Source organism: Dufourea novaeangliae, unplaced genomic scaffold (assembly GCF_001272555.1).
Source record: "Dufourea novaeangliae isolate 0120121106 unplaced genomic scaffold, ASM127255v1 scaffold177, whole genome shotgun sequence".
NCBI lineage: Eukaryota > Metazoa > Arthropoda > Insecta > Hymenoptera > Halictidae > Dufourea > Dufourea novaeangliae.
The window spans coordinates 452,412-478,712 of record NW_015374070.1 but is presented as its reverse complement, the minus strand read 5'-3'; the positions used below and the strand labels follow the sequence as shown (position 1 = coordinate 478,712).

Genomic DNA, 26,301 nt, shown 5'->3' with positions numbered 1-26,301 from the left:
TAACACATACCATTTTATTCAGGAGTGTTTATAGAATAATTTGACGTAACAATCAACCGAATAAGTATTATTGTTTGAACACAGAAAATGTTCAAAGTTGAAAATTTGCATTTTATTTCAAAATCAAAAACTGAGCGGAAAATCGTTCGCAGATTCGTATTCAGGGCAGAAAAATCTATAAGAACGGGCTATTGAATATCCAAAGTCCGAAAAAAGTTAAAATTTGTTGAATGGTGTAATCGTCAATTATCCTATGTAAAATTAATTTAAATTTATCACTTCATACTTCTTTTTCCTTCACTCACGACCGGATAAATTAGAAGACTATGAATATATGAAATTATTATAATTTTATATAATTCTTGAAAGGTAAATAGCTACTCATCTTCCTATCGTATGCATTTGCTGAATATTGGGCAACGTCCAGGCACGATACAGCAAAATTGATTTCAAATTTAATTTTGATTACGAATAGGATGCAACAAGGCAACAAGTATTTATAGATGTATACATAAAATAATGTATCTAATAAAACATTATAATAAAAATCATTTTCATTAGAATTAATTAAGAACTTCTAATTTTTATGCTGTTAATGAGATTTGAACAAATTCTGATCAATTTCATTGTATGCATTTATAATTGCGGTTCAAACTTTTCAATTGATAGCTTTTTTTTCATTTTTATAAATATGGAAAATAAATATTGTATAAGTATTTTCAACGAAATCTACATCGACTTCCATGATCAATTCATTAGTAAAAATCTGGGCATTTAAAATTTCAAGAATTGTACAAATCATATTAAATACTTTCATTCGACATAGATCATCGTATTAAATTTGACAATTAATTTACAATAAAAAGCGAGAAAGAACACAATTCAATACACTTGAGAACAATGAAAATTCTTCGCCACTGTCTCAAAAGAATATAATAGACTTTCTATAACAATGGTTTTATTTAATATGTACCACTTCAGAAGGAATGTATTTCTAATAATACCTAATCGAAATTATTAATATGTACTTTCTTAATCATTCATTGAAATTTAAAATTTTACCTACCACAGTCTACATAAATGTAGATTGTAATCAGCATTTACCAACAATCAAAGTGTCTGAACTTAATGAGTCACGACTGGTAGTGATGTGATCATAAACCTTTGGCGGGGACCGTTAATATACAACAGAACGATTGGATCGGATCTCATTCGTTAAGTTCATACGTGTAACAATAGCGAACACGAGGGGCGTGTAGGTTATGACTTCATGCGTAGTCAGTCGAACCAATCCGTTTCTCCCCCTGTGTCAGCATTTTCAGCACGTGTCCGATATCCGAAGAGAGACAGCGCGCGCGATAGGAGTCGGTTTAAACTGGCGCGAGTCCACCCCATGCAGGTGCACGCACGCGTGCATACGCCGCTTCGGAGAGTGCGGCAGGGCTCTAATTTTAGTCGTCGAAGAGTCAGAATAAACGTAAGTCAGCGTGGGGCCTTGTAAGGCTAGAAGATGTTCCCGGGGACCCCCGGTATGCGCTCCCCGACAGCCATGGCATCCACGTATTTGACTACCGACAACTCTATTTTTGCTATTTCTTCATTTGTACCGGAGTTTTGCCGGTCGTCTTGGGTTACGGTTCATCCGTTGGTTTTCCTTTAAGGAAACAGCTAAAACGGATCTCTAGCGGCCAGCCGGGGATACCACGTCGAAGATGAGACGAATTTGTTGCATACTGAAGCATTAAAAGGAGGGGGTTTTCGAGAATCGAGATTAACCGGAGGATCGTTCGCGTGAAACAATGTAAAACAAACTACGGACATGTTTGTTACGTTGAAAATTAGAGATCAACGGTTGAAGGAATGAAGAGGTAGTAAATAAGTTTACTAAAAGTTCACACGAATAAATCTTGAAGATTTGTACTGCGATCTCTGGCTAAGCGTTGATCGCGATTCCACGTGAAAGTTCAGCAGTCGTATAGATACTGGCTATATATGTATATACTATTCTTAAGTTGGAGTAGCAAGAACTGCTGACCTTTAATGTTGATTTGTACATAGACGAAATTCAATTGACACGATATATTTTTGAATAATAAAGTTTCTGTCGAAAACTTCTTGGCCGTATTCAATCAGAATTTATGCAAAAGAGGTTGGTGACTTTTCGATTTTTCGAGCGCTTCTAAAGGATCTTCTTTCTCCTTGCCATCGAAGTGAACGAAAATATAGTTACTTAAAGTTGCACATAGATTGGCTGTTTGCCAAGGTACACTGTATCCAGAGTAAAATGTCATGAGAAACCAAAACACAATATTTCTCTCGAACTTCTCCGGGTATGAAATCGCAATTTGTTCGCGTCCATTATGTCATCGTGTTGAACATTCGCCAAAGATATCGACCGCGATAAGGTTCACATAATTCGACATCGACTTATTATATAATACAGTTTTATTATCATTAATTATATGATATAATAAGAAGAACAATACGCCAGGCAGCAATATGAGCCGACGTTGATGCGCCTGGTTACGGTTTTTTCGTCGTATACTTTACACTCTCGTCGATTACCACCGCGTGCGTATCGCAAAATGCCGAATTACGTGCGCATACGATTCCAAGAAAGCCTTTGCGTGTATATGTGTGTATGTATGCATGTAAGTCTGCGTATACATGTTTTCAGGACCGAGATGGGGCTCGTTGCATAGACCGAGGAGATTATCAATAAATTAATTAACGTTAATAACAAACAGTCGTGTTGTATAAACTACAAAGTAAAGTACAGTCTGATAAATGTGTAGAATAAAGGCACTTCAGTAATTTTTATTTCCCAATCCTCATACCCCCGATGCTACTTTCTTCTCTCTTTCTTCCCTCTAACATCGGTACGTCAATATTACCAGAGACCGTGGCTCGCAAAAACAACGAGCACCAATAGAAAAAAAAAAGAAAAGAAAGCAGGTGAATAATCGTAAATCCCCCGAGCTCGGTGTAACACCTTAGAAGCACTTGCGGTGTACGATACCGGGACCGGATTCGTCGTATTCCTGCTTGGAGATCCACATCTGTTGGAAGGTGGACAGCGAAGCCAGGATAGATCCACCGATCCATACGGAGTACTTCCTCTCGGGGGGAGCGATGATCTTGATCTTGATGGTCGATGGGGCGAGGGCAGTGATTTCCTTTTGCATACGATCGGCTATACCGGGGTACATGGTGGTACCACCAGAAAGTACAGTGTTGGCGTACAGATCCTTACGGATGTCGACGTCGCACTTCATGATGGAATTGTACACGGTCTCGTGGATACCGCAAGATTCCATACCCAAGAAGGACGGCTGGAAGAGGGCCTCAGGGCAACGGAACCTCTCGTTACCGATGGTGATGACCTGTCCATCGGGCAACTCGTAGCTCTTCTCGAGGGAGGTGCTGGCGGCGGCGGTGGCCATTTCCTGTTCGAAGTCCAGGGCGACATAGCAAAGTTTCTCCTTGATGTCACGGACAATTTCACGCTCAGCCGTGGTGGTGAAGCTGTAGCCTCTCTCGGTCAGGATCTTCATGAGGTAGTCGGTCAAGTCGCGACCGGCCAAGTCCAAACGGAGGATGGCATGGGGAAGGGCGTAACCTTCGTAGATGGGGACGGTATGGGAGACACCATCACCGGAGTCCAAAACGATACCGGTAGTACGACCGGAGGCGTACAGGGACAGGACGGCCTGGATGGCGACGTACATGGCCGGGCTGTTGAAGGTTTCGAACATGATTTGGGTCATCTTTTCACGGTTAGCCTTTGGGTTCAGGGGGGCCTCGGTGAGTAGGACTGGATGTTCCTCAGGTGCAACACGCAATTCGTTGTAGAAAGTATGATGCCAGATCTTCTCCATGTCATCCCAATTGGTAATGATACCGTGTTCTATAGGATACTTTAGGGTAAGTATACCTCTTTTACTTTGGGCCTCGTCTCCTACGTAGCTGTCCTTTTGACCCATACCGACCATCACACCCTGGAAGGAGATTCGGAAACCTCAGTGATTTGCGACCACAGTAGGATAAATATCCTTTTATAAGGTCACAAATAAATTATATGTCTGACGAACCTGATGACGCGGGCGGCCAACAATGCTGGGGAAGACAGCACGGGGTGCATCATCTCCAGCGAATCCCGCCTTGCACATACCGGACCCATTGTCCACGACTAGTGCCGCAACATCATCATCACACATCTTGATTTGGTTTTAGTTACTTTCTGTAAAAATAGTATCGAACACGTAAGGTACTTTAATGTTTTATCTTTTTTTATGTGAATATTAGTTAGGGCCCGCGAAGATTGATTAACTTCGTATTTATCACTGAGTTAAATTTGTTAATAACAATCGTGAGTAATTTATGCATAGTATCGGGGATTATGAAAAAACAATTTGTAAAATAAAAATGAATATCGGAATTAATTAATATCGGAAGAAAATTATCGAATTTTAATGACAGAGAAAGTAACAAAGTTAAATACAGTGGATAATTGTGTTACTAGAGGCAAAGTATTTTAAAAGGAAAATCCAATTGAATAGACAGTTTGTTGAAACTAAAGAAATGTTAACCATGGAACACATAAAATATTGCCCTTAATAGCATCCTGCTTGATCAAGAGATTACATTCCTCGTTACTTCGTCAGATTGATTAAGATGATTAAATTTAGTATTAGTATTAAATATAACAGTCAGTAAGCACACGTATTAGAATCACAATTCGCGGAGTACGTAACACTTTCACAATAATCCGCGGTCATGCAAGCTCAAACAACATGTTCAAGTGATCGACTGCGCTCGGTCCTCGTACGATTTGGACGGGGTTGTCGTTCGACTTCTGCCGCGCGTATATCACTCAGAAACGGCAAATAAATTCCACAAATACGGAAACTCCCGATGTCCACTGTATCCGTGGTGGTACCGATCCCAAGTCCTAGATCGCAAGGACCGAAGCAGTCCACGAGTACCGTTCTCTCAAATTAAACGATCGAGAGGCAAAGCTTGCTGGGTACCTCACTGTACAATTATCTGTATTGGATGCAAATGCAAGACACTCGTTCAATTTACCGTTCACTAGACGAGTCGAAATATCGGCGACGGTCGCTTTGGGGCGTACGTCGTGCAAGAGACCGAGAGCGGCGAGTGGCACAGTGCCGGCTCTGTGGGGTCCCTTTATCCATATCGGTTCGCAGCCGAAAATAGCGATCCGCCCCTTAGATGGAAATCTATCGTGCATTAACACTCGTCTCAGCCCGCCGCCACCGCCTAGTCCTTAGCCGCCCTAACAGCGACGTCGAGAGGGAGAGACGCTGTGCGTCGCGACGAAGCGGCAGCCGACGGCCCCCCAATCCAAATAAGGACTCGTCACGCGCCAGGGCTGTGGTTCGTTGGGCGCTAATCAGCGATGGTCGAAGGGCACCGACGTTATCACTGATTCGCGCCAATAATATCGATTTGTCATCGATAAGGAGGAATGCTTTGTTCACGCTGATATTCAAGATTATGATATTTTTCAAGTGAGATTGAAATAAATGTGAAATATTTAATCATTCAAAAGGCAATTTGCGTGTAACTAATAAATAGAAATAGATTTATGTATCAGTAATAATTAAATTTATATATTATTAATTTAACAGATATATTAATAAATAAGAATAAATTTATATATCATTAATTAAATAGATATATTAATAAATAAAAATAAATTGATATATCACTGATTTCCAACAAGGAAATGCATATATCATTAATTGAATAGATATATTAATGGATAGGAATAAATTTCAGTATCATTAATAATAAAATTTATGTAGGTATCTCTAATTTCCAATAAGAACCATAAAATAAACTTGTTGAATTTGAACACATTGGAAAATTATTATTTGCTTTAAGTAAATAGAAAATATTAATTCATTAACTATTCCGGTCCTCACTTATGGTCCATTGACTTTTTATTTTTTAAGTAGTTAATTAATTTCAAGATAATCACTTAAGAACTTTTGGTTTATTCGTAAAAATTACCAACATTATTAAAGATTTAGATAGTTTTTAAATATTAGGAGTAAAAAATAATAGTTAAAACGTCCTCATAAAGAAATGATAGATTTCCAAATGCAAATAACAAGCCTATGTATTAAATTCAATCATATATGTTGCGATCTAGAAAAATCCAATTCAATATAAATCAATAATTCGTTAATTTCCATTTGATTATAATAATGTAACGACAACGCATCTTCGTTCCGTGTCATAGAAGTTAATAAAAATCCCGATGTCATGGAAGAGAGGTGGTCCATTCTGGATTCCTCATTCATGATCATAAGCGAGACTTCATACGGTGTACCCGTGCCAACAATAATAATTTGGATTATGTTCACGACGTGACGCTATTTTCAATGGTAAACGATCTCTATTTGCGGCCGTATGTAACCGCCATTTGAAATTCTTGATCAGTTAGTCGATGAAAAGTATATAGAATCGAATTATTGGGCGATTAGGCTGCTTTCTATAATTGGGTGTGCACGGGGCGACGACGTAGCTCGTGCCACCACCGATCCCCTCCACCTGTTTGCAAGAGCGGTTGTGGGGAGACGTTCGGACCGATACGCAGATTCGCATTGCCGAGTTTCAACCCCGAAACGGTGGATCTTTGTTGCCGGGGACGTTCACACGGAATCCCCTTTTACGTGTACACGGTGGTGGATTCGACTACTTGCTGGAGTAAAGAGTTCGCTACTTTGGTGATCGTGCTACGATGATGACAACGGGCAGAATTATCAAAGGTGATTCGCTTTGTTACGTCTAAACACATGAGAGATCCAACTTTTGTACTAAATAGATATTGATCGCCTAGACAGTAATAATGCTAATTATTTACCTTATTATGATAATACGCAAAAAATAACTTTGTCTACGGGAAAATTGAAGTGAAATTTAAAAATCGAATCTTATATAAACTTTTGTTTTGAAGAGTGTATTGTAATTAATGTTAACGTTGTTTTAATTTGTATGTGCTGTTGTACGCTCTTAAGAATGTAATATCACGTGAAACATTTGCTAGACATTTAGATTCGCAAATGTGAAAGTTAAATAAATAACGATAAATTGAAATAATGATAAATTTACAGGTACAACAGCACAAAGACTGGAGATTGGACAAGCATTTAAAATGTGGACCACACTAAAGGGAAGAGCCAGTGATTCACATGATTATGTTCCTGGATGAGCGTGCATCTATCTTCGATTAATTGCCAACTATGATTTCGTAAAGGAGTCCAATTGGATAATCCTGGTAATTTCAATAGAAGCAATGAATTCTTCCCCTTGTATAATTCAGCTCCATGCATGGTAGATGATATGTACTACTACCCCTCCCAAAATATTTATTGTCTCTAGGTAGACACGAGTGCCGCTAGATTTTTATAGAAAAAATGTAATAAAAAACATTTTGCTAGATATTTTTTTAATTTTTAAAACCTCGATCCCTCTCATATCCTTCGAATTTTCTGCGTTTGTTGCGTTTTCACCTTGCGAAACTGATGTTGGATTTTTTTGATAATGATTGAATTCACCCTTATTATTTACCTTCTTCAAAATGATTAGAGAAAAGAATCAAAGACAAAATTACCTAATCTCTCCTTTGTTAAAATGTATTTTAATCATATTCGAGTGTTGGGTACCGTTTTCATTAGACAAGCCAATTATATTTGAGAACGTTTCTTAATTCGATTGAAAGCTATTATACTAATGATACGATGTTACTGCAAATTGCTTGACCTCTAAATACTCTGCATTCAGGGGATCGTTAAATGAAGAGCTACGATTTGATTCGTTGTAAGAATATAAGACTGATTTATTCCGTAGATGTAAACTTATATACAAAAGATGACGTATATGTTCAGACGATGTTCGTCGGAAAAAATCTCACCGCCACGTAGAAACAATACCGACAGGATCGAACTAACGAAGACGCAATTAGCGAAGCGGTGCGGCAGTGTATGGTACATTTTGGGAAAAGGTGTAGCAATAACAATATCGGTAATAATAATAATAATTTGAATCGAGCATAACTGCTTAGAAGCACTTGCGGTGAACGATGCCAGGGCCAGATTCGTCGTATTCCTGCTTGGAGATCCACATCTGTTGGAAGGTGGACAGGGAGGCCAGGATGGATCCACCGATCCATACGGAGTACTTCCTCTCGGGGGGAGCGATGATCTTGATCTTGATGGTCGATGGGGCGAGAGCAGTGATTTCCTTCTGCATACGGTCGGCAATACCGGGGTACATGGTGGTACCACCAGAGAGCACGTTGTTGGCGTACAGGTCCTTACGGATGTCGACGTCGCACTTCATGATGGAATTGTACACGGTTTCGTGGATACCGCAGGATTCCATACCCAAGAAGGACGGCTGGAAGAGGGCCTCAGGGCAACGGAACCTCTCGTTACCGATGGTGATGACCTGTCCATCGGGCAACTCGTAGCTCTTCTCGAGGGAGGTGCTGGCGGCGGCGGTGGCCATTTCCTGTTCGAAGTCCAGGGCGACATAGCAAAGTTTCTCCTTGATGTCACGGACAATTTCACGCTCAGCCGTGGTGGTGAAGCTGTAGCCTCTCTCGGTCAGGATCTTCATGAGGTAGTCGGTCAAGTCGCGACCGGCCAAGTCCAAACGGAGGATGGCATGGGGAAGGGCGTAACCTTCGTAGATGGGGACGGTATGGGAGACACCATCACCGGAGTCCAAAACGATACCGGTAGTACGACCGGAGGCGTACAGGGATAGGACGGCCTGGATGGCAACGTACATGGCCGGGCTGTTGAAGGTTTCGAACATGATTTGGGTCATCTTTTCACGGTTAGCCTTTGGGTTCAGGGGGGCCTCGGTGAGAAGGACTGGGTGTTCCTCAGGGGCAACACGCAATTCGTTGTAGAAGGTGTGATGCCAGATCTTCTCCATATCATCCCAGTTGGTGATGATACCGTGCTCGATCGGGTATTTCAGGGTGAGGATACCTCTCTTGCTCTGGGCCTCATCGCCGACGTAGCTGTCTTTCTGACCCATACCGACCATCACACCCTGATGACGGGGGCGTCCGACGATCGAGGGGAAGACGGCGCGGGGAGCGTCGTCTCCGGCGAAACCGGCTTTGCACATACCGGATCCATTGTCGACAACAAGGGCTGCTACTTCGTCGTCACACATTTTGTTTTTTCTTCGTTTCTATCGCTCTGTAACAAAAATCTTTCTTGGTTCTTCGTTGCTTTTCTTTCGATATTGTGGTTGAGTGATAATCAAAGTAACGTTCGCCGTATTTATTTATCTCGTCAAATACCTATCTGCGCCTTCAATGTTTTTATCCGAAACATTAAGTCGCTTCGATTTCTTCAGTTAAAAGAATCAAAGTTTCATGATGCGTAACACTGACACTCATTCACGAGGAATATTTTGTCATAAGTGTATCCACCGGAAAAAATTCATTATTGGAAACAAACCATTGATTCCGAAAATTAATTCAAACTTCTTATCATTTCAGAAAGAGAGAGGGGGGAGAGAGAAAAAGAGAGAAGTGCTACCATATATTCCAAGTACTAAGTTAAAGTATAATAATTTCAAATATTAAAAAATCGAATTCGAGCTTGATTTCCATCAACACGTCAATAAGGACCAACCCAGTAAAACGTACCAACAAAATTGTTCGCCGTATAAAAAAAAAACGTTTAAATATTAAAAAATCCAAAGATATAAAACAAGAAACACGCGAAAAAATACAGATAGCGTGCCCAGCGGAAAATAAATAATATTCGTTTCCAATAACTTTATCATATAATACCAATAAAGTATATACCGAAGAGAACAAAGTAAATAAATGTGGTAAAGTGTAAAAACTGTCAAGAGATTCGATGAAGTTTTCACGAAATGCGCCGACGCTCGCCAGAATTGACCCAGTTGCCTATAAAACGATAGGCAAGCGGCCCCAGCGTCGCGGCACTATTTTCGTGCGCCGCGACGCTAACTATAGACGTACGACCGACGGACGATCCCTAATAAGTGCAAGCGACGATTATGGCGGGCACCACCGTCTTCGTTCGCGAACGGCTCGGCTCGTGGCCACGAAGGATAAAGCATAACGACGAGGCCCGCGCGTGCCAAAATTATGCCGTGCTCAGAAAAGGACAAGTCACGCACACGGGCAAAGACCTCGAATACATCTCTAAACACGACGATAGGGGCCGGCCATTCGCCTCGTACGCGTATTTCTGGCACTCGTGATTAGCTGCTTAGAAGAATTTCGCGGCCGAGGGAAGAAATCCTCGGAATTGTAGATACGTACACCTACGATGTAGAAATTGAAAATTTTCGCGCCGCAACGTACGGTTATACTCTACAGACGGAGAATACCGCTCGCGAGGGGTTGTCGGAAGGTTAGAAATAGCCGAGCAGATTAGAATTTCTTGGACCGTTTTAAACATCTGTCCCGTAAATCTCAATTTGAATGTTTTTAATCGAGAACTGACAATTATGGTGATTAATGCGCACGGTTAGAATATAGAAGATCGAGTCGTACGTTAGGTGTTTGTAATTAAGAAGAGCTTTTTCTGATTGTTAATCACTCCTTATGACTTCATTACATTATGATATATGTATTGTGATTGTTGATGGAGTTAGTTTATGTTATAGTCTCCGTAAACTTTTAATTTTTTTTTTACAAAATTTCGATGGCCAGATAGTATTATAAATTTTTGCATTAAACGACAAAAATTCTAAAGGTTTTCGAATTTGTGAATACTTGTTCAGAAACTTTAATTTTGAAAGTAAAATACACGTAAAACGACTGTTTTCCTTTAGTTTTTAACCTAAATATGTTATAATGTAGAATAGCGGTTCACAGGTAATTTTATGAGTTATAATGAGAAAAACTGTGAATATAAATATTGAATTTGATAGAAGTAGTTTAGATTACCGAGAAAGTGGTCTTGTAAATAACTTTGTGAAGGATATTAGTATTTATAAATGAGCATTAAAATGTTAATAAGATAGCAAATTACATTTTGATTTTACGTAAAAGATTTATGTTAGAAAGTAATAGAACAATGTACACTGATGAAAGAGTGAATTTGGATACTTTCGGATACAAGCATTAATACGTATTTGTTACATCATGTATCAAAATAATGATAGAAGTACAGTGTGGTAAACATATTGATGTAAAAATAAATTAACGTTATGCGAATAATATAATCATCGTTCAATCAGATTAAAATTAAAGAACATAATTGACAAACATTACCGTAAACTACCACAATTTCAATTTAACAGGCTACAACTGTAATCAACTCGATCAATGAAAATTTTTATAAATTCCTGAGTAAACAAGTTCTAGATACACGACTAACCAAGAAAACAATAACAAAATGTTTAAAACTGTACTTAAATAAAATACAAAATATTTAATAAAATACTAAGACCTCGACACAAGAACTCATCTTCTACTAATCAAGAAACAACACGATTAAACTAATTAAACTAATTAATAATCTAATCACTACACGATCTCGAACACTATTACAATTCACCCTCGATGCTATTTCAGATACGAAATACCGGAAGGAAACTCGACCGCCCCCTTAGAAAAAGTAAAGCCTAAAACCGTGCCAATGTGGTTCAGAAGACATCGGTTTCGTTCGACAAGAAAGTCGAAGAAAACTTTAATTGGATCACAATAGGAACTCCTACTGACCGGGGGATGATCGATCGAGTGTAACCGGTAATCATCGACACTGTCGAGGATTCTGGAAGTAGCCGATTGTATCCAAAGAGACGAAGTACCGTTCCAGAAAGCAGTAGTTTCTACGTACCGTGCACGGGACAGAGTTGGAGTGGCGTCTGTGCCTCGGGAGCGTCGCGACGTCGAATATATGCTCTCGTCAGGACGCCCCCGCATTCTCGTGGGATGGTGCTTGCCCGACAGGCACGAAAAAGGCTTGCCTCGCGTGGCGTCGCGACGCTCGCCGAACTAGGCGGCCCCAGGCCCTAACGCGGACCGAGGGAACGGCGGTCCGTTGTGAAAACACTTCACGCTGTACCGCCGTATAGTTTTCCGAATTTTCGTGGTTTCTTCGACCTTCGTATACGCCCATCCCGGTCATTACAGATGGAGATTTATTCGACATTCTTTCCGTAAAGTTTCGTTTCCTGGCGCGAGACGTCGTTCCCTCGCCTGTTTTGGGGGTGGCGGAAACGTTCGTCGATTCCCGTGAACGACACCATGCGTTAATAGACTTGTCGCAGAATATTCTCTTGGACCGTTCCTGCACGTCTCGTTTTGCTCGTTGCGGTTCTTCGGTGGCTAAGACGAGAGCAGATATTGCCGGTGCAACGTTAACGATCGTCTTGTTTTGTTACGGAAGTGTGTTTCCATGCTTGCGTTGTTGTCTTGTTGGAGAAGTGTCAGAGGTAGTTGCACTTTGCTTCCATGGAAATGATGTGCATAGAGGACTCCGGTTGGTTTTACTGTGGCGCTATTCGTATCTGAATAGCGGGTTTCCTGGAGTATTCCCAATAAACCGGCTAGGTGTTATATGAATGTTATAATGTCGAGATTCTTTGCTACTTTATACTCGTTTAACTGTAAATATTAATTGATATTTTTAACACGTTGCGAGAAAATATAAAATTCATATACTTTTTTGTGCTCACATTTTTATGGTTTAAGAGATACGTCTCATACGTTGATTGATTTGCAAAACAATGCATAATTCCTTAACTACTACTGAAGTAGACTCTTCATACTATCCAGAATATTCGAAGTCATTCCTATTATTCTTGAAAATAAGTTAGCAAACATTTGTTCATCCAGTTATACGTTTTGAAACTGTAAAGTTTTAAACAATTTTAGAAATTGATAAAAAATCAAGCTTTATACAAAGAAAATACCTAAATGAACATACGTATTATATTTTATGCCTGACGAATATGCGCAGAATATATGTATCTTCGAAATACGAATATTAGATATTTTTTGCCAAATTCCAATTAATCTACAATTGAAGATCGGTGCCCCGGTTACTCTGCGTGTTTTAGAAGTCTCATCAACACAAACTAGATAATAGATTTGCTTCACGATGATTAGACTAAATAATGTTTGTGTGGTATTCATGTTTTCATTACAAGGAGGAAAATTGAACGGAAATTAATTTATTCTATGAAGAGCAGTAGACTAAATCTAACTTAGAAAGATTAATACACTCTATTAGAATTTATTACATATGTTTACTTTATATCCATGAAATTCATAGTCATGGTAATAATATGCTTTATAACAGTAATATATTCATCACTTGTTAGAGTACTCATTTGTGAATTAATAATTTTTCATTTTTCTGTTATCAATATATGAATTTCAGATTAATACATTTGCTAACAAAAATTTGATAAATTTGAATTTTATACGCAATAAAACAGTATTTATCTCGATAAGTTTGATTTATTTGAAAATGCAACATATATCCTGAAAGACCAAACAGAACAAAACTCTGACATTTAATGGCTTAACGTTGAACTAGAGCCAATTTCCATTGTCTAGGTTACTTTCCCATAGACGCTATCTCATTCATGATGCCACTAAACATGTACAATTAAAATTTCTTTATACCTATATTCTCGTTAATTCCTCAGCAATAAGGTAATTATCGTACACTGCAAAAGTTGAAAAATATTTTCTTATATACGTATGCCATCGATTCTTTTCGAATTCATGAATCTTTCGTATCATCTCTATTATCTAACAGAACCGACTATCATCGTTTCGGTTCTTCTGCGCCTTTAAAGGCGTTTAAAGTTCGGTCAAAAGCACAATGATTATCTATTATCTAACACAACAGACTATCATCGTTTCAGTTCTTCTTCGCCTTTAAAGGCGTTTAAAATTCGTTTAAAAACTCAACGATTGTCTAATACAATGGATTGTCATCATTTTCGTTCTTCTTCACCTTTAAAGGCGTTTAAAGTTTCGATGAAAAGCTCGATCAAATTTAGTTCGGAAGCCGGCGCGGGGCGAAGCTTGACCCCTGCATGATACGCATTCGCCTCTTTCTACCAGATATAAGAGTAGGAGGAATATTTCGAGATTACGCACAGGGACGAAAATAAATCGCAGGATCCGCAGGGTTCTTTTATCGGCCAAACCCCCCCCCCCCCTGCGCGCACGCGCCCCGGGCGTTTGCTTTATCGGCAGAAAAGGCTTTCAAGGAATGCAATTGAAGTATTTGCCGCTAAAATTACGAAATGCCCGACAGTGTTGTCGTTACAAATCAGCCGGTTGAAAAATACAAGGTGGCTTTGTTTTAGGAAGTATTCCGCGGGGGCCAGGTAAATATATAAGTGAAGGGAGCCGTTCAAAAGCAGATTAGTCATAATAGGCCAAGGTCGTCCGTTACCACGACGTCACAACAATAGTTATTTTAAAACAACTTCATCGGCAGCAGCTTTTTGTCGCTCTCTAAGGGACCTGTCTGGGCTTGAGCGCCACGGAGAAAACAGCAAGTCTTTCTTATATAAATCCATCTACACTATAGTGATATTCATACACATATGTATATATAGATTGTGCATACAACATTGGTATTATTAATGCCGGAGTGATAAGGAGAGTTGTTTGTTGAATTCATGTACTATATATGTGTATTTCAGTGTTTTGTAATTTTATCTTCTATGAGTAGTTGCGAAGAACGTGTAACCTTTTAGCGTAGTTTGTATATATCGATGCTCCATATTTGGATTGGTGTATTGTAAAAGTATATTGAACGGGGAGAGAAGTTTTTATATTACTCACATAAGGTTTCAAAAATTCTGTGACTATAGTTTTACGTATCTGTGTGTATGTTACAGATTCCTCGCCAGTGAACACAATAGGGTTGTAAGATTCGTCAAGGTGGATAAAAGAAAGGTAAAAGCTGAGCAGAAGGAGAAAACTGACTGTAAGGATTTTTTAGGACGCGTCTCGAATCTGCTAAAACAAACGTCTCAGGTATACTATTGAGTAAGTTAAAGTAATGGTGATAAAGGGTGCAAATAGTGGAGGGTGCAAAATATGAGACAATGTGTATTTAATTTGAGATTGATATCGTATAACAATATAGCAATATAGTGTATAATATTTACAAAATAAATTAAAGTAGAAGTATATTGATAGTGATTTCGCTTTAATTAGCATGCTAAGTATAATAACATTAAGAAATTTTTCGGAGGCGCGGGGATCTCGCATAACAGTAAAAGAAGCACAGCTTTCCTCGAAGTTGGTCCAATCCTGTCGAAGATCCTGTTTTCTTCGCATATGTCCAGAATGTCCCTTTCGTGGTCGAAAGATGCATTTGGTAGCAGCCCAGCCAAAAGTGTATCGTTCACGGAATTTTGTTCCGATACTCGATACGGAATGGCCTACCACGAGCTAGCTCTGTACCGAGAACCAACACCTTCGCCGACTTCCTCGGTCGTGATGAAGTGACAGATGAAAGTGATCTTCAAAACTCGTCAGAGTTTCAGGATCAACAATGTGATCAACCAGGTCGCCGTGTCCTGCGGAACGACGTACATGACCATGTAGATTCGATGAGATCTGATGATGATCCAAGTTCTATGATATTCCAATAATGTTCTTTTATTGCAGCATGACAGTATTTCAAGGAAATCTGACAGGTTGTATGTCCGTTTCCCTTGAAACCGACAGATGTTCCTTCGATGTTCGTGCGACGTCGATGGTTTTTCGACGATATGCTTAGAAGCACTTGCGGTGGACAATGCCAGGGCCAGATTCGTCGTATTCCTGTTTGGAGATCCACATCTGTTGGAAGGTGGACAGGGAGGCCAGGATGGATCCACCGATCCATACGGAGTATTTCCTCTCGGGGGGAGCGATGATCTTGATCTTGATGGTCGATGGGGCGAGAGCAGTGATTTCCTTCTGCATACGGTCGGCAATACCGGGGTACATGGTGGTACCACCAGAGAGCACGTTGTTGGCGTACAGGTCCTTACGGATGTCGACGTCGCACTTCATGATGGAATTGTACACGGTTTCGTGGATACCGCAGGATTCCATACCCAAGAAGGACGGCTGGAAGAGGGCCTCAGGGCAACGGAACCTCTCGTTACCGATGGTGATGACCTGTCCATCGGGCAACTCGTAGCTCTTCTCGAGGGAGGTGCTGGCGGCGGCGGTGGCCATTTCCTGTTCGAAGTCCAGGGCGACATAGCAAAGTTTCTCCTTGATGTCACGGACAATTTCACGCTCAGCCGTGGTGGTGAAGCTGTAGCCTCTCTCGGTCAGGATCTTCATGAGGTAGTCGGTCAAGTCGCGACCGGCCAAGTCCAAACGGAGGATGGCATGGGGAAGGGCGTAACCTTCGTAGATGGGGACGGTATGGGAGACACCATCACCGGAGTCCAAAACGATACCGGTAGTACGACCGGAGGCGTACAGGGACAGGACGGCCTGGATGGCGACGTACATGGCCGGGCTGTTGAAGGTTTCGAACATGATTTGGGTCATCTTTTCACGGTTAGCCTTTGGGTTCAGGGGGGCCTCGGTGAGTAGGACTGGGTGTTCCTCAGGAGCAACACGCAGTTCATTGTAGAAGGTGTGGTGCCAGATCTTCTCCATGTCATCCCAGTTGGTGATGATACCGTGCTCGATCGGGTATTTCAGGGTGAGGATACCTCTCTTGCTCTGGGCCTCATCGCCGACGTAGCTGTCTTTCTGACCCATACCGACCATCACACCCTGATGACGGGGGCGTCCGACGATCGAGGGGAAGACGGCGCGGGGAGCGTCGTCTCCGGCGAAACCGGCCTTGCACATACCGGATCCATTGTCGACAACAAGGGCAGCTACTTCGTCGTCGCACATGTTGCTGCTTTTTTAGTGTCTCTAAAAAGAGAAATTATTTCTATAGCTAGTTCCAGGTATTTTAGTTAGCAAATGTTATATTTGTAACTGGTTTTTGTGTAATACCGTACTGTCTCTATGCTTCAGAAGCTACTCAACTTAATAATTGCGAATGGAGATATTCGATTTTAATTATTAATAGGGTAATTTTAATTACTTATTTCAAAATTCTATACTTCTGTTTTCCATTCCAAAATAATATTTCGTGTTTCAAGTTAGAATATAAATAATTTTATCACGCTTACAAAAAATTATTCTATACCAGTTCAACAAATCAAAAATGCTGTTAGTCAAAGATTTTTTGATATCAGGTTTCCACATCGAAATGTTTCTACAATCTGAAAAGTCTCGAACTAGTAGGTACTTAATACTCGACTTCTCACTATCGAATTTTTCTACTCGACTGAGGATTTTTACAAATCTTCTCCACCGAACTCCATGGAACGTATCCGCGCACCTATTCCCACGTGTTAATTATCAAATCCTATTAATCGATCCCTCAGGTACACTTTAATTCACCACAAAAGCACAGATCATTCGGCGATCTTGCTACACTACACACCAGAACTTCTTCGGGTACCAGAAGTAAAAAAGATAAAAAGTAAAAGAATCAGAAGAGAAGAGGAAGACTTCGCAGAATTACTAACCGTGGGGGTGAGTTGTGAATCGACGGGCGGCTGAGGAGCGGCTGAGGCTCGAGGGCGTCGCGACGCCAGATATAACATCCGCAGCGTACGCGACGCTACCGAAGATGGGCACGCGGGACGCCTCCAGGGCTGGCCAGCGCCTCTGCCCACGCGAAAGCTCTGGCTGGTGGTGTCTGCGGATCAGACACGCTACGAACCAGGAAATCGGTATAGCCCAGATGTCGGAATCTCGGTAGAGGGTGGACAGTTATACGGATTTGGACGGCCCTGGCCGTCCGAGAGCAGCGGTGAGAATTATGCTGGTACCTCCCACTGCCACTCGAACCGTACCCAAGCAGAACAGAATCCTGACTAGAATTACTTTTTACATTGATCTATTGGTATTGTGAATTTTTTTTACACTCGTATAGCTCTTGAACCACATCGTCGACCGTTATTTGGACCTTAAAGGAGTCTAGTAATTCACAGGGACATGTGGGTTGAATAGACGAATTATCTTCATTTAATTTGGTTCGTTCTACGTTTTGTCAATTCTGAGATGTCATATTTGTGTTTACCGTACTGCTTTATGGAGTATATTATATAAACGGGCGAAATCTAGACACATTTATGCTTTGTTTATCGTTTTCTGGTTCATTCTTTCGAAAAGTGATAAATTGTTTGCAGGAGATAGTGTTTACAGTTGTCCTTATCATATTCTTTATTTATAAATTGTTTTATATATGTGTGCTATTATTTTCATCATATATTTGTAGTATTTTCATCGTTTACGATGGTTTTGGCAGACCAGTAGATTAAGCATGTAAAAAGGTATACAGTGATGTGGACGAAGGAATTTAAAAAATACGTGTCCAACACTGTACTGAAATTGTACATCAGGATCATACATTGTTATTCTTAAAATATAGACCTTTAAATATTCTAATACAAAACATTCCAACCTTATTAAAGCTTGTATTTAATTGTATAGAATTAACAAATTTCTGGAATCATTGTGATATGAAAAATATATTTTCTATTAATGAAACAATCCTACCTTCAAGAAATAGAAATTATGTGCATGATCCTGATTATTTTTCAGTGATCTAATCTTATTATCGATGATTATTAATTTTCAGGCCTATGATCTATGAATAAGCATGATCGATGAAGGTAATTTTTTTATTACTAAAAAACTTCTATACATCCAAGGACGTTGCAAATAATAGAAAGCTTGCTTGTTTATCGTGTTAAATTTGTTACGCTCGTCATTCTGATATCGTGTACAAAAATATGCGTGTCGGGCTATGGCGCATCATTACATAAGACGACTGCTTTCCAAATCGGTAATTTTCTCTTCGCTGTGAAGAATTGTTTCGAATCATTTTGAAATGTTTATCAAAAATATTAAATTTTTAATAAGTTATGAGAATCATCGAAATATTTTCTAGTGGCAATTTATGCCATAATTCGCGTAAGTTTCTATGCATATTCTTCTAATTGATTTTACGATGAAAATCCACTATGTTTAACGATACATAATCATTTAGGTTTTATGTCTCCCATTATAAAAATTGAATGTTCTCAAACTAACCATAAAAGTCGAGTAAATTACAATACTAAAGAAAAAGTAAAAATATTAGCATTAAACGTTTTCAATCCATGTACTATAATTTTAGATTCTTTTATTAGATACATTTTCCTGCTTTATTTTATGATAACTTTTACTGCAAACTTCCATTTCTTGTGGGAATTATAGAAACTATTTATGAACACGAGAATTAAATACAAACTTATTACCTCGGTGAACGTTCGTGCGAGGCAAAGAGTGCAAATAAAGTGTTTATTAAATTTAAAGTTATTTATTTTATTGCAATTTTAGCGTATTGTCAAACGCATCCGCTGTAAATATAATAAACCTGCAATTTAATAATATGTTTCAAATGCTAGAACCTATTGTCTAGCCAGCTGTACTAAATATTATGTCGTGTCTGACACATGAAGGATATATTTCACTTGCAATTTCAGCGTTCACTGACGTAAAATAAACTTCAATTCCCTATACTACTTTAAATATGTCTTTTCTTTCCGTATATTAAATAATTGACAAACTATTAACTAAAACCAATTAAACTCTTAGTTACTTACCTTTAAACTATAACTAATTAAAGTCTTAGTTATCTACTTATTTTAAAATCACAATGCACGTATTATTACACTACTATTCATATGATAATATTAATTCTTTTCAAGAGAATTTCAATAAAATTTGGATTACAAATATTTTTATACTGTCAATGAGTATGTCTAATACATTATTACATTAATTCTTACTTTTACAGCATCGTTATACAATTTCCCTGTTTTAATAAAATCTTCAATACACTTGATAAATAAAAGTTCATTCATGTTATATTAAACTCCATCTATTTAACAAACGCAAAGGAAATATTACCTCCGGTTTTGCAACTCTCAAAGTTTCATGTGCCTGGTAAAATCATCGATTGTACGTAAAAATATGCGGATGAATAATCCTTTCACTATGTTAAGTGGGCTGCTTCGAACGTTATGTCGATCTTCTAAGTTTGTAACTGCAACGATCTCATGATTAAACAGTATACGCAGTCTTACTTAATTAAAATTTTTAAAATAACTTGTAATTGGCAAGGTTACAATTACAACAATAATTACTCATAATTGCAACCTATTGGAAATTCTATTTCGAGATTAATACCGTGACCATATATATACATTGAGAGTAACGCTAGATATTTTGTTGCTGCATAGATTTTGTTCATTACGTTTTCAAAAGATAAAAAGAAAAAATCTAATACACGCTAAGTAACCAACCGTGCGAGTACTATTTACAAAATATAAATGTAGTTGATAAATACAGTTTAATGTAGCGTACTAAATGTTTTTTTCTAATATTAAATCACTATCTGATATATCTTCGGAAGGGTCAGAGAAATTTTGCAGCCACTTAACATGATGGACCAACTTATCATTATTTTACACGTCACTATACAAGGTGTCTCAACTAACTGGATTACCTCGAATAATGACTTAACGGCACGCTTTATGCAAATTTTGAGACGTGGAACTTTAAATGGCATCAAGGAGCACATCGTATAAGGTACGTGCTTTTTTTGTGGGTGGAGGCATTTCAGAGATTTCCAGGTCACCTTCATTTTTCTTAACGGAATTACCTATTTTTTGTATAGATCGATAGAGTATCAAATTCTGAGTAAAAATGTGTTGACCTTCATACGTCCTAAACCTGATAGGATAATTTTTAATACGTACTTACTACATACATATATTATACATATGAAAGCTATAGGTGCACGAACTGATGCCCCTAAACTTTAATACAGCGATTTCAACCCAATGATTATTTTGTAAATATCTAGTTAAATATTAGGTTTAGGACGTATGAAGGTCAATACCTTTTTACTCAGAATGTGATACTCTATCGGTCTATGGTACAAAAAATGGGACATTCTGTTAAAAAAAATCAAGGTCACCTTGAAATCTCTTAAATGCCTCCACCCACAAAAAAAGCACGTACCTTATAACATGTGCTCCTTGGTCCCATTTAAGTTCTACGCCTCACAATTTTCATAAAGTCTACCGTTAAGTCATTATTCGAGGTAATCCAGTTAGCTAAGACATCCTATACATACGTATATGGTCACGAGATAGAGATGTCTTATCGAGATAATTTGATAAGGTGAAAAGTGAATTTCGAAAAATATACTATCAAACATTAATACCGAGCGGAAATTCGAGCAGATTACGAAGATGGCGGGCAAGATCGGCATAGAGAATCTCATGAATTATTCATTAAACGAAGCCGAAATTATGAGTACGATTAAATGTAGCCAGCGAGACAAGTTTTTTTTCATAGTTTTTTGAACGTATGTATAATTTAAAGGTTTTCATATATTGTTGTCGGTATGCAAAATGTAATGTGCATACATATGTAGGTACTTATGTACAACGTATTACTTCCATTCTACCTTAATATTTTGTTTCTTTCTTTTTCGGCCATCAATTTTTTTTCGGATACAGACAACATAAATTTCTCAAGGAGTAATGTGAAGTTTTTATAAATTTATATAGGTATAGATGGTACGACAAAATTCGTGGTATAAGCGATAACAGAGTGATTCTTCAAGGACAAATATGCTAAAATTGGTCGAGAAAAATAAAATCAAAAACATGACTATAGGCCATGGTGGAATTGTCCTTGACCCTTAAGGCTCTCAAACCTTGCTCCACATGACTTTTATTTATGAGGACATACAAAAACTCTAATTTACGCTACAAATAGTGTAACTGTTTCTTAATTAACACTAGAACCACGAAACTCGTCAAAATGCCAGATTTCAATTTTCTTGTTTTATTATTACCGAAATCGTAAAGATGCTTTTATCGAAATTTCTGTTCACTCATAGTATTATGTTATATTGTATTATGTATTAGACAGATCAATAAAATATATAATTTAGTGTAATATGCATTCAATGCTGGTAGTTCGAGTTTAACATAACTCCGAATTATGTTATAATAATGTATCTTTACTAATTTTATAACATATCGGATCCCAAGCTAATGTTCTTTTGTATTAGGTCACCCTATATATGTATTAATTATATGTAACACGAGAAATTTGTAAATATTCCACTTTTTCCAATTTTTTCTCAATGATTTATTCGATTTGAAAGAAGACATTAATAACTTTTCCCTTCACGCCTGGATATTGTAATTTGTAAATATCTCGCGCAAAAAGCTGAACCGTGTTTCGAAAAACAGGGAACCGAGACTAAAACGAAAAAACTTGATTTTCTAGACGTCTGTTGCGAAATTTATAAGTCAGAATTAGTCGACGATGGAACTTGGGACTGGTTCCGTTTCAGTTTATAGCATTGTTATTGTAATAGGCGCCAATAATAAAAGAAATTCTAAATGTCCGAGACTTCTGCCACGAAATACGACGTAATAAGTTTATTTGATTCTCCAAGCTGAATTCCATTGATTTGGCGTTTCTGAATTCTGTTGCACGCGAGACTAAAACATCGCTATATTATACGAATAAAAAAACGATTATTTTGTAAAGTATGAAATGGTTACAGATAAAAAATTGTATTTAATACACTGCAATCTGCTATTATGTCGAACAAAGATTTCGCTTGGAACCGAGCGGAATTTCATTTCCTTAATAAAAACTATTTAAGTGATTTGAATTTCTTCTAAGTAGGTTATAAATATCATTAAGAAACAATAGTTTTGTATTTCATAAGTTTTGATACATTGTTGATACTCACGGTTAATTGTCGTCTTAAATTAAGTTATATTAATTTAATTAATATAAAGTGATCGTAGAAAATAATGGAAACTAATCAAATTGATAAATAAGAATATTGCAAGGATTTTGATATCATGCACTGTGCTTTCTCTTGTTCTCACGATAATTATAGAAGCAGAAATGTATCTAGTAAAAAATAGAATGAAACTATTTAAAACGATGTAGAAACAGAAGATAGTAGACATTTGCCTTTTCAAATATATAATCCCATCACCTCATTTCATTCGACTACTAAAGCGCTACAATGGCAGTCAATATTTTCCATAAAAATCAATCCTACTGTATAATTAATTACCATCATGAATATATGTTCGTATTTGAATAAAACATGTTTCAAAATCATAATACAATATACAAGACATTAATTAGTAATTATGATTTGCCATTGTAGTGTACAACCAGCACATACGATATAGTTAAAAATTTGTATCCATAAAAATAATGTTAAAAGTTTATCAAATTTCTATTAAAATTAGCAATTTATTGTTAATATATTTTCGTATGTGATATTAGATCGTTCAGAATTCACCTCAGAATTTTAGTAAGTCACACATACTAAGAATAAGGCCACATACTTCGATTACACACTTAATCGTTTTTTTAAATCGAATGATGTTTTGTTATTCGAGTTATTTACAAGTTCTCGTGAGTATAAATCTTCAAGGTAATATTTAAGAAACTTGTACTAGTTTGCAGACGAGTAGTACTGGAGGTAATGAAAACAAATGTGTAGAATATTACTTTAAGGATGTGGCACAAACTGTTATACATTAATCTACAAACGTAAGGAAATTTGCATGCTTAAAAATCCTTACCTTACTAATTACTAATTCGACTAATAAGTATTAATAATCAGACGTTGGTATAAGAAGATGTTTATAAAAATTTACATTTTTATTTTATATAAAATTTTATATTCCCTAATAATAGTTTCAGTAGATTAAAGACAACGTAATATTGTATAAATTCTGTTAACTATCGCATTTGATTTTCTTCTTAAAAATTGATAAGCTATAAAAATGTATGGTTCACTGTATAATAATTATTGAAGAAAGGCGTTATTGAAGCCCGTCCTCCAGCCGCGATCAGCCGGAAAATTTACCTACTGGAACATGAACCATGAAGATTTTTTTATTCAATTCCCGTAAGAAAAGCCCTTGACGATCGTCGACGATGCCGAGGTCCCGTGGATGAACATTAAGTATGTAACCATACGAAACGCACGCGTCGATAAAGACGCCGGGGACGTTAAGGCAGGTCCAGACACATGCAACAGTGTATAGTAATATAGTACTTAGTGATATAGTACTTAGTGATATTGTACTTAGTAACATAGTACTTAGTAATATAGTACTTAGTAATATAGTACTTATACCTGGGGCCTTCCTTGAGCGTAGACCTATTAAAATCGACCCTTTCAAGAGTGTTCTGCAATGCGCGTGCAATCTGTATGCCCCGTCTGACTACGGTCGCGAAAAACGTCGCGTTAAGCCGCGTACTCGCCAAGCGAGTAAGCACGAGCGAGTATTCGTTCGTGCTCACAGAAACTCGCAAGGACTCGCTCGTGTTCAACTGAAATGCTCGCCCTACATTCACACTGGAACGAATTCATTTCTGTTCGCGATTGATCCGAAGACTGCGCACAAGCAGATTGTGAAATAATGAATAGTAAGAAATTACTTTGTGCAAGTGCTGCTTTTATTGTGCTGAAGTTAAGTGTAAAAAATAAAAACAAAGAAAAGAAGATAAACGATTGTGGTAAACTGTACTGTTTAAAAACAGAGAACGGTATTGTGGAAACCATTTGTTAAAGGACTTGCAGGAAGAAGGACATGAAATGTTTCGAAATTTCTGCAGAATGTCAACCGAGATTTTGAAAAATTGCTACAACTTGTTGAATCAAAAATAATGAAAAGTGACACAAACTATAGGAAAGATATTCTACGATTGTTGGCTACAGTAAGCTTCTATGAGTTTAATAATGTTTTCATTACACCATTCCATTTTTATTTCACACGGAATAGAACATTCCCAGGCAGAGCAGTCGAATGCAACGAATGATCGTCTACATCAGACGAGCGCGAACACCTCTTTCTTTTGATGTACCGAGCACTGAGTGAAAATGCTCGTTCGCTTGGTGAGTACGCGGCTTTACAGAAGACTTTTGAGAGGGTCGATTTTAATAGGTCTTCGCGCAAGAAAGGCCCGAGCTATACGGGATTTTGGCTGCGCGTGCTCGAGCTCGCTGTTGCACGTGTCTGGACCTGCCTTTACGGTGTAACCGAGCAAGGACGCTCGGTCCTACGGATTAGGAATGTTAAACTGGTCGCAAAATGGCCGACGAAACAGCGGTTATTAATGCTAAGCAGCCAAGTGATCACTTTTAGCGGGAGGAGGATAAATAACATAAAAGAAGTTACACGACCTCGAGAATAGTCGAGTTTAACTATGTATATATGTATGTATACCGGTACAGTACATTTCCACAAGGTTCGACAACATTGTTCGGTCGTGGTCGTTCCTTCAACTTTCGCGCGCAGAGGGTCAACACCAGGGATGGGCATTGGCGTAACTAGGATTTTTGTCTGAGGGGGGCCAGATCCTCTGACTTTCGCCCTTAACAGTCCCCATGAGGCACATGTATGTATTTTATACCATGTACGTTTGTTAAAATAATGTTACACATTTTACAATAATTATTTACATATTTATTTAACACTAAAATTAAAAATAGAAAGATATAAACATAATTATTAAAAATAAAAAAAATGCGAAAAGAAATTAGCGATTGATTAAAAGCAAGAGTATATGATGTACAGATACCTATAGTTAAAATCTATATAACGTTCAATTTGTTGTTAATTTCTGCAAACGTATTTTTCACATTCTCGAGCGCTAGTTTCCTTATTGTATTCAACCCTTCAATGGATGTTACAGGATTATTAATTAGAGTAGAATGTTAAAATTAAACAGCTTAATTCTAATACAATTGTATTTAATACTTTAACGTAATGAGGAGAGTATTCGGCACAAGTATATATCTTTTATAACATAAGATTTTACTAACTCACGAATGTTTTTTTACATATTTCAATAATTTCTGGACGGTGGGGCCAGTCCGCATTCTGGCCCCTACCTAGTTGCGCCAATGGGAATGGGCAAGTTCTTCGATAATAAGAACCACATATATTATTTTTCATAGATTTTTTAATGTTCAAGAGAGAAATAAAATATTCTAATATTCCCAGTCAGCCAAACCTGCAAAGCGAAATTTTGTTCAATGTCTGTTATGAAGTTATGGCTACAAATTTGATGCAAGATTTGCTATAAACAACTTGCGC

At 38.0% G+C, this 26,301-nt stretch overlaps 3 protein-coding genes across 3 annotated transcripts; all 3 read right to left on the bottom strand.

Annotated features, from left to right (window-relative positions):
• Positions 1-2,430: 2,430 nt before the first annotated feature.
• Positions 2,431-5,161, bottom strand: LOC107190359 (actin, muscle). The gene is made up of 3 exons (XM_015579154.1): positions 5,086-5,161; positions 4,092-4,240; positions 2,431-3,998 (listed from the first exon to the last, which is right to left on the bottom strand). Exons 2-3 carry the CDS (start codon positions 4,215-4,217, stop codon positions 2,994-2,996), a joined length of 1,131 nt encoding a protein of 376 aa, XP_015434640.1. The 5' UTR covers positions 4,218-4,240; positions 5,086-5,161; the 3' UTR covers positions 2,431-2,993.
• A 2,839-nt stretch (positions 5,162-8,000) lies between these two features.
• On the bottom strand, positions 8,001-11,942 carry LOC107190369 (actin, clone 205-like). Its single transcript, XM_015579165.1, has 2 exons — positions 11,877-11,942; positions 8,001-9,248 (listed from the first exon to the last, which is right to left on the bottom strand). The coding sequence occupies exon 2, from the start codon at positions 9,220-9,222 to the stop codon at positions 8,092-8,094; it is 1,131 nt and encodes a 376-aa protein (XP_015434651.1). The 5' UTR covers positions 9,223-9,248; positions 11,877-11,942; the 3' UTR covers positions 8,001-8,091.
• A 3,779-nt stretch (positions 11,943-15,721) lies between these two features.
• On the bottom strand, positions 15,722-17,694 carry LOC107190377 (actin, clone 205-like). The gene is made up of 2 exons (XM_015579175.1): positions 17,611-17,694; positions 15,722-16,945 (listed from the first exon to the last, which is right to left on the bottom strand). Exon 2 carries the CDS (start codon positions 16,922-16,924, stop codon positions 15,794-15,796), a length of 1,131 nt encoding a protein of 376 aa, XP_015434661.1. The 5' UTR covers positions 16,925-16,945; positions 17,611-17,694; the 3' UTR covers positions 15,722-15,793.
• Positions 17,695-26,301: the final 8,607 nt, after the last annotated feature.

Excerpts from the sequence above, each read along its gene's own strand:
- LOC107190359 (XM_015579154.1), bottom strand. The coding sequence starts at position 4,217 with ATGTGTGATGATGATGTTGCGGCACTAGTCGTGGACAATGGGTCCGGT. Across the intron at positions 3,999-4,091 it reads TTGGCCGCCCGCGTCATCAG|GGTGTGATGGTCGGTATGGG; the intron begins GTTCGTCAGACA and ends ATCTCCTTCCAG.
- LOC107190369 (XM_015579165.1), bottom strand. The coding sequence starts at position 9,222 with ATGTGTGACGACGAAGTAGCAGCCCTTGTTGTCGACAATGGATCCGGT.
- LOC107190377 (XM_015579175.1), bottom strand. The coding sequence starts at position 16,924 with ATGTGCGACGACGAAGTAGCTGCCCTTGTTGTCGACAATGGATCCGGT.